The 11,663-nt window shown below is 46.1% G+C and overlaps 1 protein-coding gene and 1 long non-coding RNA gene across 2 annotated transcripts in view; one reads left to right on the top strand and one right to left on the bottom strand.

The window, feature by feature from the left end:
* The window catches only part of LOC110297208, a 22,939-nt gene extending 14,909 nt beyond the window's left edge, over positions 1-8,030 (bottom strand). The window contains exon 1 of the long non-coding RNA XR_002378256.1: positions 7,988-8,030. This is a non-coding gene — a long non-coding RNA (uncharacterized LOC110297208). The remainder of the gene's footprint in view (positions 1-7,987) is intronic.
* Positions 8,031-8,247: 217 nt separating this feature from the next.
* On the top strand, positions 8,248-10,878 carry Msc (musculin). Its single transcript, XM_021174122.1, has 2 exons — positions 8,248-8,999; positions 9,874-10,878. Exons 1-2 carry the CDS (start codon positions 8,475-8,477, stop codon positions 9,958-9,960), a joined length of 612 nt encoding a protein of 203 aa, XP_021029781.1. The 5' UTR covers positions 8,248-8,474; the 3' UTR covers positions 9,961-10,878.
* Positions 10,879-11,663: the final 785 nt, after the last annotated feature.

Raw genomic sequence — 11,663 nt, 5'->3', positions numbered from 1 at the left:
TAATTTATCTGCATCCTAGATGTTCTTTCTATTCATTCATTGTTCCTCTAGAGAACCCTGACTAAACGTGTGTGTGTGTGTGTGTGTGTGTGTGTGTGTGTGTGTGTATGGTACATCATACTATTTCTAAGTAATTTATCTGCATCCTAGAACAAAGATAAATAATATTCATGGGAATACAAAATATCCAGGACCAAGTAGGCAAGTTTCACTGTCTGGCATTTAACTAAAAGTTACCATGGAGGCAAGGAAAGAATCAATTATAGCCCATAATTAAAAGAAATACTTATTTACATTGACTCAGTCTCAGGAAAACATGTGGGCCTGCCTGGGCCTATCTGGACCTGCCTCTCCATGGTACCTTCCCTGTCTAGAGATCTGTAGTTTCTCTACACTTACAGGATCATCTTATTCTCTTGTACAGAGAAGAATTCAACTTGCCAATGTTCCTGCCATTTTGTTCCAGGTGGCCCAGAGATGTTTGTTTTTTGTTTTTGTTTTTTTTTTTTTTAACGTGTCACCTTTTGCCTTTTTAATTTTCCATTTTTCCATTCTGTTTCTCATTGCTGTTTTAGAGCACAGGGAAAGCCTCCAGTGTAGTCACACCAGAATTCAACTGGCAGTCCTCCTTGCCTGTCAGTTCCTCTCCCCCCTTCATTAACACTGGTTAGCTTGATTGGCTTTCACACCTCTGATTACTGCCCATCTTCCTTTGACTTCATTTAAATACATGGACATTACAGGGCTCTACAACTGACCTTTTCTTCTTAATCTATGCTAGTTGTTTTTGTTTGTTTGTCTGTCTGTCTGTTTATTTATTTGTTTATTTATTTATTTATTGGTTTTTTCGAGACAGGGTTTTTCTGTATAGTCATGGCTGTCCTGGAACTCACTCTGTAGACCAGGCTGGCCTCAAACTCAGAAATCTGCCTGTCCTTGCATCCCAACTGCTGGGACTAAAGGCATGTGCCACCACTGCCTGGCTGCTAGTTTTTAAATAAGATTTTTTCATGTCAGGGCATCCATGAAACTTTATGAAGATCCAGAATTCCTCTCACCTAAAGAAACACCATTTAAAGGTTGATTTCATGTTTTTAAGAAGAAAACAGGTTTGTCTGGCTTTAACAATAAATGCAATTCTTCAATTACTTATATTGTGGCTGTTGCCATGCACGCTATGTACATAAAATAAATAAACAATGTTCTCTCAGGGCTCTTCCAGTTTGTGAGACATGTGCTCATAGCTAAGTGTCAGCAGAAGAGTAGACAGAACATGTAGGCATAAACTCTGTTTAGACAAAGGACAAGCAATGGCTTGAGTGTAGCTTCCATTAACTACTATTTGCTGATGGCACGTGGTATTCATGTGCTTGCATCTTCAACCATCCAATATGTAGGAGGCTCCTTTCCTGAGCAATCAGACCTGGGAACACAAGATGCTCTCTGCCATCACTGACCTTACACTTTAATTTTTTTGTTTTGTTTTTAACACTTCTTTCTTTCTTGGAGGAAATGGCTAAGCCGCAATAACCAGTAACCTAAGGACAGAAATATGAAACAGGGCACAAGACTTACTCATCTCTGTTTTCAATAACCTCCTCAAGCTCTCCTTTGAGAGTGAAACTGAAAAAGAAATATAGCACAGCATGCTTTTTGTGCTACTCCTCATCTACTCCATGAGAGCGTCCTCTGGCATTGGGAGCTTTTCTAGTTTTTATGTGATTTTCCATGGAGCTTGGGCCATGGGTGAAGGAGCATGAGCCCCGTGTCAGAGCATTTCTAAAATGTGAGTCCTGTGAACACAGCCTAAGTCATGGGAGAGAAGACACAGAGGAAGGGACCACTGTAGGGCAAATGAGGCTCAGACTGACTAGTAACTGACCTTGTATAGTGCCCTACAAGGACTGGAGTTGTACATAGCCATTCTGGACCCTCAACAAACAGACTGTTTCCAGACAACACAGGCAACATGTTCCCAGAGGCTTAGCAGATAGTGAAAGGTAGGTTGCAGAGGAGAACCAATGTCCAGTATTTGCCACATGGTAGGGCAACATTTCCTTCCCAAGTAGAACACAATTTTATCAAGCAAGACTTGAGACTACACACTGAACACTGATGTATTACAACTTCAAGAAATGGTTCAGTAACTATTTTCACACTTCCAATTACTGTCAATAAAATCAAAAGTACTTAAAAAGGAGGAATTCCCCCAGAGATGGGACTTTCTTAGCTTTTGCCTAAGAATTTAAAGGCTTCTTTAAAAGATTTTTAAAAATTAAATAAAGAAATAAAAAGATTGTTCTCAGACCCAGGAGCCAAAGCTGTCACAAAGCAGCTCATCTTTCAGTATTCCCCACCATCATTCTTGCTGTTCCAAATGCTCAAAAGCCTTGGGGACTTCATTTCACAGGCATCCTTCTAAGGGACTGAAATTCCTTGGCAGGCTAATCCTGTAGGCAAAGTGATGTACAGAAAACATTCAGCTTTTGGAAGTTTGAAGCTCCCTAAAATCAGAAAGATACTGCTTTAAAAGAAAAAAACAAAACTATTTCCAACACTGGTTGAGTCTTTAGGCGTCATTACAATGGAGGAGACCATCAATGGGGTACTTGGCTTATATTTTCAGTTGAAGAGAAAATCAGGGATGAGACACATCTCCCTGTTGGAGACTGTCTTACACAAAGCCCAGGCTGGCCTTAAACTTGTAATCCTCCCTCCTCAAGCTCCTGGGTGCTGGGACGCCATGGTTAGTCTTATCTTCATTCTTTATCATATGTGTGTCCTTAATTTACATAGTTCTTCTCTCTCTCCAGACCTTCTCACATTCCTTGCCAAGCTCCTTGTTCTTTAACAATTATTCCTACAAACACATGGATAAATATAAAACTACAATATGCTAGATCCATTTAGTGTGGCTCCCATGTGTTTTCAGTGATGAGTGGCCCTGGGGAAGACTGATGCTCCCTCGATCAGCAGCTGTTAATTGCCTGTTGTACCTAATCTAGGGGTGGGACATTGAGAGATACCCTCACCCACATATGGATCTCAACAGGTATGGTCATTATTCAGGTCTTGAAACTGAGTATGTCATAGATTCCAGCCATTGCCCCTGTCAGATCTCATGGCTGGTGACCTTCTGAAGGCAGCCATTCACAGGAATAGTTCCCTCTGGTGCAATGACAACAGGAACAGCAGCTAACAACAACACAAAGGCTGACTTGAACCTGGAGGGGGGCACACAGCTTCTAGTACAGTTTCCAAAAAGGACGTAAGCCTGTGGAGACCTAATCATAACCCTGTGCTAGGCAGCACAAGAATCCAGCAAGTGCCTGGAATACCACATGAAGATGGTAGCTGTGGCCTACCTTTCATCTTCCTCTCTTGGGAATTGTACTTGCATGCAAGTGTTGTCCTGAGAATGCCAACAGCATGACACTGTAGACCTGGCTTTGAGGGTTATGAACCAAAATTTACATCTGCAGTGCATGTATGTGTGGGCGTGCATGTGCGCATGTGGTATGTGTGGATGTGTGTGGTATGTGGGGGTGTGTGTGGTATGTGGGGTGTTGTGTGTATGTGTGTATGAGAGAGATAGATGTATGTTGTGGTATGTAGTATGTTTGAGTGTGTGTGTGTATGTGTGTGTGTGTGCTTGTGTGGGGGGTGTGGGGTCTGTGTATGTGTGTAGTGTGTGACGTGTGTGTACATGTGCATGTGTGTGTGGTATGTGTATGTGTGTGGTGTGGTATGTGTGTATGTGTGTGTGATGCATGATTAGTGTGTGGTATATTTGTGTGTGCATGTATATGTATGTTTGTGTGTGGTATGTGTGGTTTGTGTGTGTGTGTGTGTATATGGTGTAGTATGTGGTATGTGCATGTGTGTGTGTGTGATGCATGGTGTGGTGTGTTTGTGTGTGTGTGTGTGCGCGCGTGCACGCGCGGTGTGTTTCTATGCTTCTCTGTAATTCCCTACCAGAAGTGTATGCTTGCCCTTGGAGCTGCAGAGTTACTTATGGTTAGGTGCAGGTCCTGAGATGCGAGAAAAGTGAGACCAATGTTACTTCTTTCTGCTGTGCACCGCCTCTCAGGTGTTTCCTCCAGAATGTGCCCTTCCAGGAGCCAGGAGTCAGCTTGACAAATGCCTTGCCACAGCAAACTGGAGGCTCAGCTCCTGGCTGCATAGTGAATCCCAACCTTAGTCATACAGAAGAAATGTTTTATCAAAAATTTAAATAATTCTTAAGTTTTCAACAACAACCTTATAATTAAAAGGGTGACATTTTCTGATTGTATTTTACTCCCAATTGTGTACCATGCTTGGTATGTTGATGAAGCATTTTCCATTTTTTCATTCATTTACATCGTCAATATTCAATATATTGGACACGGACCTGGACTATTGACTAGCTACTCTGCAAACACTCGGTAGTCACCAGTGCGGGGTCTTTTATGTAGCCCACGAATGCTCTTAAATTTTCATTTTTTTTTCTAGATTAAGGTACAGTCGTCAAAATGTATGTGAAATTCTTCCAATCCAATGGGACAGAACAAGATAGAAAGAGGCTGTGGACAGAAGCATCTCTAAGACTGATATAGGAAGGGGACCGCCCACCTAGATACATTCCCCATAAGAGTTTAGTCTGCAACTGCATACTGTATGGTTTTCATTTGGCCACAGAGAATAGAGGAGTCCCACCCAACCCCACCCATCTCCAGTGGTTTATACCAAGGACTTGCTGCAGAGCAGGATGGGAGGTGACAATGAATGTGTCTGTGTTTTCTGTACATGTCACCCCAGCTACCAGCTCCCTTAAAAGCTCTGCATTTTAAATGTTCTGTAACATAAGGGCTTCTCAGTATCCTACCCCACAAAGTTGCCCTCCTGTACACTCCAGTATTTTTAATCATGACATCAAGTCCCCCCTTTATGTCCAGTTTGGAAAGTAAGTAAGAACTGAAGAAGTGCTTCTGTTTTGTAGTGGTGGGGTGGGGGATAGAGTGAGGAGAAAGTTTCTAATGAAGTCCCGTTTGCCTTTCTTTCAGTGAGAGCCCTTATGGGAGATGTAGAAACTGTTTGGGGATGAGATAGTAAACCTTAAACATCTTAGTGCTAGTTAGAGCCCAGAGCAAGCCCTGATGCTGTGGTTGGGGGGAGCAGCGGGTGGGGGGGGGAGGCACAAGCATTGCCTTCTAAATAAACAAGGTTCTAGAGGAATAATAAAAGTTAGCACTAAGTGACCATCTGCGATAAATCTTACATGGGCAGCTGCTCCCAAGCTTCCTTTCTCATCACAAAAAGTTAACATGGGCTGGGGGCATAGCTCAGTGCTAAAGCATCTGTCTGATACATGCAAGGCCTAGGTTCTAGGTCCAGAATTACATACACATAATATTCTCTCTCTTGTACTCTCTTTTTCTCCTCTTACACATACATGTTATAAATAAATAGTTTCTATTTCAAAATTATATATATATGCATATTTTTCAATAGCTGAGTATAGTGATGTGTCCTGGCAACCCTCCCACTTGGGATGGTGAGACAGAAAGTGTCCCACCTGTATCCAGCCTGGAATATGTAAAAGGCACCAAGTCAACCAGGGATATATAGCAAGACTTTGACTGAAAAAAATTAATAGGTGAAAGGAAATTACCAAAAGTAGGCAGCAAGAAAACAAGAATGGGGAAATATAATAAAACATATTAATGCTATTTTATAATATAGTATCAGTTGTCCTCACTCACCACTGCACAGTTAGAAGAAATATGGTTAAAAACATCTAGACTGACTATAAGTAATAGACCATAGTATGGCTATGGCTTTTACAAGTCTATAATTTTTAAATTATAGGCAAGGAGAATTGATTTCAGAGTGCTTTATTAATGGAAAAATAAAGACATTACCGTTCACCTACAATATGCGGTTACATCAAAACAGTGGGAAAATATAGGCACTCAAGAAAGCTGCGCTGTGCTGTGCTCTCTGGGCTTTCAGGATGCTTCGAGGAGAAGGAAAGTCAAGCACTGCGAATGTGTGAAGAGGAACAAATGCTGGACACTGCAACACAGCCCAAGCTGCAGCTGCTCACTAATATGGAACGCAGAGGTGGTCCACTCATCTCCCTCTCACATCTGAGGCCAGAAGAAGGCAAAAGGACAAAGTCACAGCCAGACTAGAAATAAAATGCTCACAAAAAATGAAAGAGAAAGGAGAGTAGGATTCGTAAAGGTGTGTAGAGAGGTTTCATTCCCAAAAGCTAGGTAGTCAGTCTGTAGTTGGTCAGTCGCAGTCGCAGTGAAGAGACAGACAGAAGGGAAGCCTGGGAGGGAGGAGAAGGAGGGTGCTCCGGAGAATACACGGAGGAGAAAGCAGCCATGATCCTCAGCGCTGAGGTTGGGCAGTTTGGGGAACTGTTTAGAGAAATGCCGCATGCCCCCACCATTAATCTTTCCTAAGGAAAAGCTTTGTTCTGCACCTGTATAAACAACCCAGATTTTTTAAACCTATATGCCTGCCCCTAATGTGTGAGAGTATGTATTTATAGTGATAGCTTAAAGTCATCTATATGTAACACCTCTGCCTTCCATCTTTCTGCCTGCACCCCCATCTCCACCCCGCCCCCTTTTGCCTGACCAGGCTTGCCTACAGTCAAGTTTAAGCAGTCCAAAAACAAAAAACAAAACAAAAACAAAACAAAACCCAACTCTCTGCCAAATACAGCTGCATTTCCCCAACCCAGAAAATCTGAGAGCAAAGGACTTTTTTACTCAAATTGTCTCACGATGAGAACCTCTCTTACCCTACCCCCAACCAAAGACAAAAGGTACAAGAAAACTTCAGGAACGGTAGCAAGTAGGGGTGGCTGTACACAGTACCCCTAAGTGGGAAGTATCACCTTGAGACAAGGTGGAGGGAAGCCTGAAGGGCCAAATCAACCCCTGCCAGCCACCTGCTATGATACTTCAGGCTCAGGCAGGGCTCAGTTATTCGTTCTGCTGTAAAGACTAGAATTTGCTAGGCAGCTTCTGCATCCGCGTATGTGCTTGACCCACTCTCATCTGGAACCTGTGAGAGGAGAAGTACAAGAAGACAACAGAGTGGAACAGAAAAGAAACTCAGCTTCTGCTCAGCCAAGACAGTCAAACCCCAACCCTTTAAGGGCACCTCAGTCTGTGGCACAGCGGGAGTCCTGGCTGACACCTGTCTGTTTGCTAACAAAGCCCTTCAGCTTGAGCACCCTTGGCCTGCCTTCCACCTTGTTTTGTCCGCTCTGGGGTTGGGGAAGGCAAGGTGTTTTGTTGTGACTTGAAATGCAGCACAATTCTAGAGGCTGCTTGGTAGTCCTTTTTGTTTTGGTTGTTATTGGTCTTTCTTTTCTTTGCTTTTCCCCTTTCCTTTCTCTTTAATTTTGGCAAGGCAACTGTGCTGACATACTATTCTGCATCTAAGAACTTGCTCTCAAAGCGTTGGGTCTGAGTCCACAACTTAATCACGCGGGGGAACTCTTACAACAGTGGAAAATAGCATCGCTTGATGTGTGGTTAGGAGGCTTGTGGCTACTGAAATGCTACAAACACACAGATTCCTGATCCTACTTATTTGCTCTCCCCGTGGTTTTGCAAGATGGACATCGTAACATGTAAGTTTCAGAAGTTGCTTGAAGATAAAACACGACAAAGTAGAAAAGAAGCGCCACGGTGTGAATTATAAAAGCGGTGGCGGGAGGGGGGGCGGGGGGGGTCAAGAGATGGGTTGCTGGAGCTGCTCCTTAGTTTTTGCTCTTTCTCTGTACTCGTTCTATGAAGCCTTGGATAAGCAAACACACATCTTGAGTGATGAACTTGAATGACAGGTCCCCAGGAACACACTGGGAGACAAGCCGCGCTGGGCATGCTCAGATTCTTCAATTCCCACTAAGACAAGCTGCAGGTGAAAACGGGATGAGTAGGAACAAGATCTTTTCTTTTTGCTCCCAAATCTCACTTACCTCGCACAGATACTCTGAGGGTCAGTCGTGGGTGTAGAGGCCTAAGTCTTTGCTTTGCGCGCAAACATTCCTTGCCCCCGCCCCACTAACCGCAGGGTTCAGGGAAAAAAAAAAAAAAAAACGATCCCCACCCTTTCCACGCCCCTGCCCCACCTCTTGTCCCCCTTTCAAACCTCCTCTACTTTGCCGAAGGGGAGGGAGGTGGCTTTTCCCTAAGAGTACAGATAAATAGCCCTGTCAAAAGGCTCAGCTCACGGCTGTACTTCTGGATCCGGAGTCAAGTTCAGCAGAGCCCTGGGCTACAGGGTCAGCAGCAGATCGCGCCCACTCCAGGCGCCCAGGGGAGCCTCAGTGCGGAGGCAAGCCCTGGTCTCTGGTCCTCCCCTGGGCTCTCCCACACCCCATCCTCTGTCAGAGAGAAGCCAGAGAAAGCGAGACTGGCCGGGGAGGAGAAAGGCGGGCGCGCGTGGGCGCCGGGAAATAGGCGATGTCCACCGGCTCGGTGAGTGACCCCGAAGACACGGAGATGAGGGGGCTGCAGAGGGTCTACCCGGCCCCGGCCTCCAAGAGGCCGCCCCTGCTCCACATGGAGCGCGGTTACGGCTCGCCCAGCGACATTTCTTCTGCGGAGGAAGAGGACCCGGACGGCGAAGAGGAGCCCGGCTCCCTGGGAGCCGCGGGAGGATGCAAGAGGAAGCGGCTCCGTGGGGCTGACGCTGGCGGCGCAGGTGGCCGCGCAGGCGGCACGGGGAAGAAGCCGCTCCCGCCCAAGGGCTCGGCCGCAGAGTGCAAGCAGTCGCAGCGGAACGCGGCCAACGCCCGCGAACGCGCCCGGATGCGCGTGCTGAGCAAAGCCTTCTCCAGACTGAAGACCAGCCTGCCCTGGGTGCCGCCGGACACCAAGCTTTCCAAACTGGACACGCTGCGCCTGGCTTCCAGCTACATCGCGCACCTGCGCCAGCTGCTTCAGGAGGACCGCTACGAGGACAGCTATGTGCACCCTGTGAACCTGGTAGGGATGCTGCGCTCGAGGCCGGGGGACAGCAGCCCAGAGCGCTACCGGGGCCCAGGGCTGGCTCGGCCCCAGACGAAGAGCCAAGAGGGGAGGTTTCTGGAACCAGTGGTAAGGAATCTGGTTCAGTGACCTCCGAATCAAGGCAAGAGGAGCCAGCCATTTGCTGGGAGAAAATCATCCAGCCATCTGAAAATGTCCTGGTCCTTTGCCTGGCGACTGCTATCTGTTAACACCCTACTTCCGGGATAAAGTGTGGCTTCCCACTTGGGAGTATTTCTAAGTTTTTAGGCCAAATTGGAAAAACCAAACCAAAAACAAAACCAATCAACCAAACAAAGAGAAACTCAGTTGCCCAACTTTTTCCAGACAACAACCTAGCAGGGTTGAATCGCCAGTGCTGTTTTCTTTAAAGGGGGAAGGGGGAGATTGGGAGAACCTAACTTTTTAAAATAAACGTTTGAGTGGCTTAAACAAAAGAAAACATTAATGCAGCATAGTTTTCCTGGACGCGACTGTCCGGAAAGTCCCTGTCTAACCTGCCAGCTCCCTGAGCTTGGGAAAAATCTCATCCAGACTTATTTAAAAAAGGAAGGCAGCGTGTATGTGTGTATGAGGGAGGGGACATTAAATCACAGAATTCTAAACTCTCGCACTGTTCACAGAAAAATCATGTGGGCAACCCATGAGGAAAGCATGAAGGCTCTCAAATAATCAGTAACCAGTAGGATTAAAATTCTAATCGAAGGACAAGACACACACACATTTCCAGAACGCTAATAAAAGCGAGGGACCTCCGGGGTTCCCTTGGGAAAGTGGTTTCATTTTGTGATCGTTTCTCCTCCGTAACTGATGCTCATTTCAATTTTTTCAGACGTGGCCATTCGTGGTCTCTGGACGCCCAGACTCTGACAGCAAAGACGTTTCTGCAGCCAACAGGCTTTGCGGAACTTCCGCTTAGACGGACAGGACAGTTAGATGGATTGTGGTAAACGCAAAGGACTGGGCCAAGGAAGTCCCACTGGATTCTGGACCTTCTCCTTTCCCTGGGCCCGTGAACAAGACAGGAGACAAGTGTGGTTTGCCCTCCTGGAGCACAGGTGGCCATGGGTGCCCCGAATCAGTGCAAACTTCTGTAACCAAAGACAGCCCAGTTTCAGGGGAAGAAAGAATACGTGGACTAGGTACAAACCTAGGGCTTTAGCTCTGATCACAACCCCCCTGCCTGCTATCTGAGTCCAGTGCAGAAACGCGTTGGTTTTGAAGCTCATCCTGATTGCCCTATGGTTGATGGCAAGGTCCTGCACAGCCAGGTCCTTCTGTGACTGTGGATGCGAGCTGTTTCCCAGCACTAGAAAGCAAGCCTTGGCATTAGAGCTCTTCAGGGGCCCGTCCCTAAGGGCAGTGTTGCTAAAGACAGTGGCATACTCTCCCCGGGCAGGACATGTTGAGATGGAGACATTAACACCAGGTGCTGGTTTTGCTTGAAATCTCTGCAGGCTGGGGTTCATTTCCTGAGCTCCCTCCTCTGTTTAATCAGTGTTGGGGCCACCTGCCCTGCTGGTCTCCATTCAGTGAGTGCAGCTTGTTTATGGGGTCTCAGCTCCTTCCCACTCACACTGTCCCCTATTTGGGGACATGTGCTTCACCGCTCTAATTGTCTCACCCTGCCACAGCATAGCCTTCTGTGCGGTTCGTGATCTTCCAGGGATGTACTATTCTTCCTGGTCCAAGGACTGTGTGTGGTGGGTGGCTGGGGCTGGGGCTGGTCTCTCTATTATACTGGTTTCTACCCAGTACATGGTGCTTAGTGGTCCTGGCAATGCTGCACTACCATGGTAACTAACAGATGTAAATAAATTTATTTTTATGGACAAAACATGCATTGTAAAGTTCTTCCTAAGGCTGTTAGGTGTGGAAATCAACTATAAATATGTAGGACTTTCCTCTCAGTGACTGTCATTATGTAGGAAGGATGGCAATGTTTAGTCAGATTTCCAATATCTCTTCCTCATCACCACTCTGTATACAGACATATATGAGAAGCTCACTATGTAAGCGCAGCCGCCACTGAATTCACAATCCTCTTCATGCTGCCCGGTTAGTGCTGGGATTACCGGCATGGCTGCCAGGATGAGCCACCATATCAAATCAAAATACTCTGTTTCTGATCTTTCCAGCGTCCCCCTGGAAAGCAAGAACTAGAAGTCTGGTAAAGGTGAAACCGTTTGAGGTTAGGGTTGCCTAGGGGTTGGGGGTGGGATACAAACACATCTAAAATAAATATAGTAGTTAATAATTTTCAATCCTCATTACTCGGCCTCTATGTGTTTCTGTGTTTGTTTCTCTCTGTCTGTCAGTCTCTCTCTCTCTCTCTCTCTCTCTGTCTCTCTCTCTCTCTCACACACACACAAACACACACACACACACACCTTCTCCAGCCTGACCCATACCCTACTATTTACAAGGGTAACTCCTCCAACCCCACACTCTGGAGTCCATAGCTCTTAGATCAAAGCTATAGGAATTGTATCTGTATTGTACTCCGCCCTTCCCTGCCCCAAAACTCCTGTTCAATCCCACCACCACAAGTTTGGCATCATGTCCTGTTTTTTTTCCAAGAGCTACAAGGTCTGTATTCTTTGTCAGTCAGCAGACCCTCTG

Source organism: Mus caroli, chromosome 1, assembly GCF_900094665.2.
Source record: "Mus caroli chromosome 1, CAROLI_EIJ_v1.1, whole genome shotgun sequence".
NCBI classification, from domain to species: domain Eukaryota; kingdom Metazoa; phylum Chordata; class Mammalia; order Rodentia; family Muridae; genus Mus; species Mus caroli.
This window is presented reverse-complemented; position numbering and strand designations above follow the sequence as displayed.

Excerpts from the sequence above, each read along its gene's own strand:
- Msc (XM_021174122.1), top strand. The coding sequence starts at position 8,475 with ATGTCCACCGGCTCGGTGAGTGACCCCGAAGACACGGAGATGAGGGGG. Across the intron at positions 9,000-9,873 it reads ATGTGCACCCTGTGAACCTG|ACGTGGCCATTCGTGGTCTC; the intron begins GTAGGGATGCTG and ends CAATTTTTTCAG.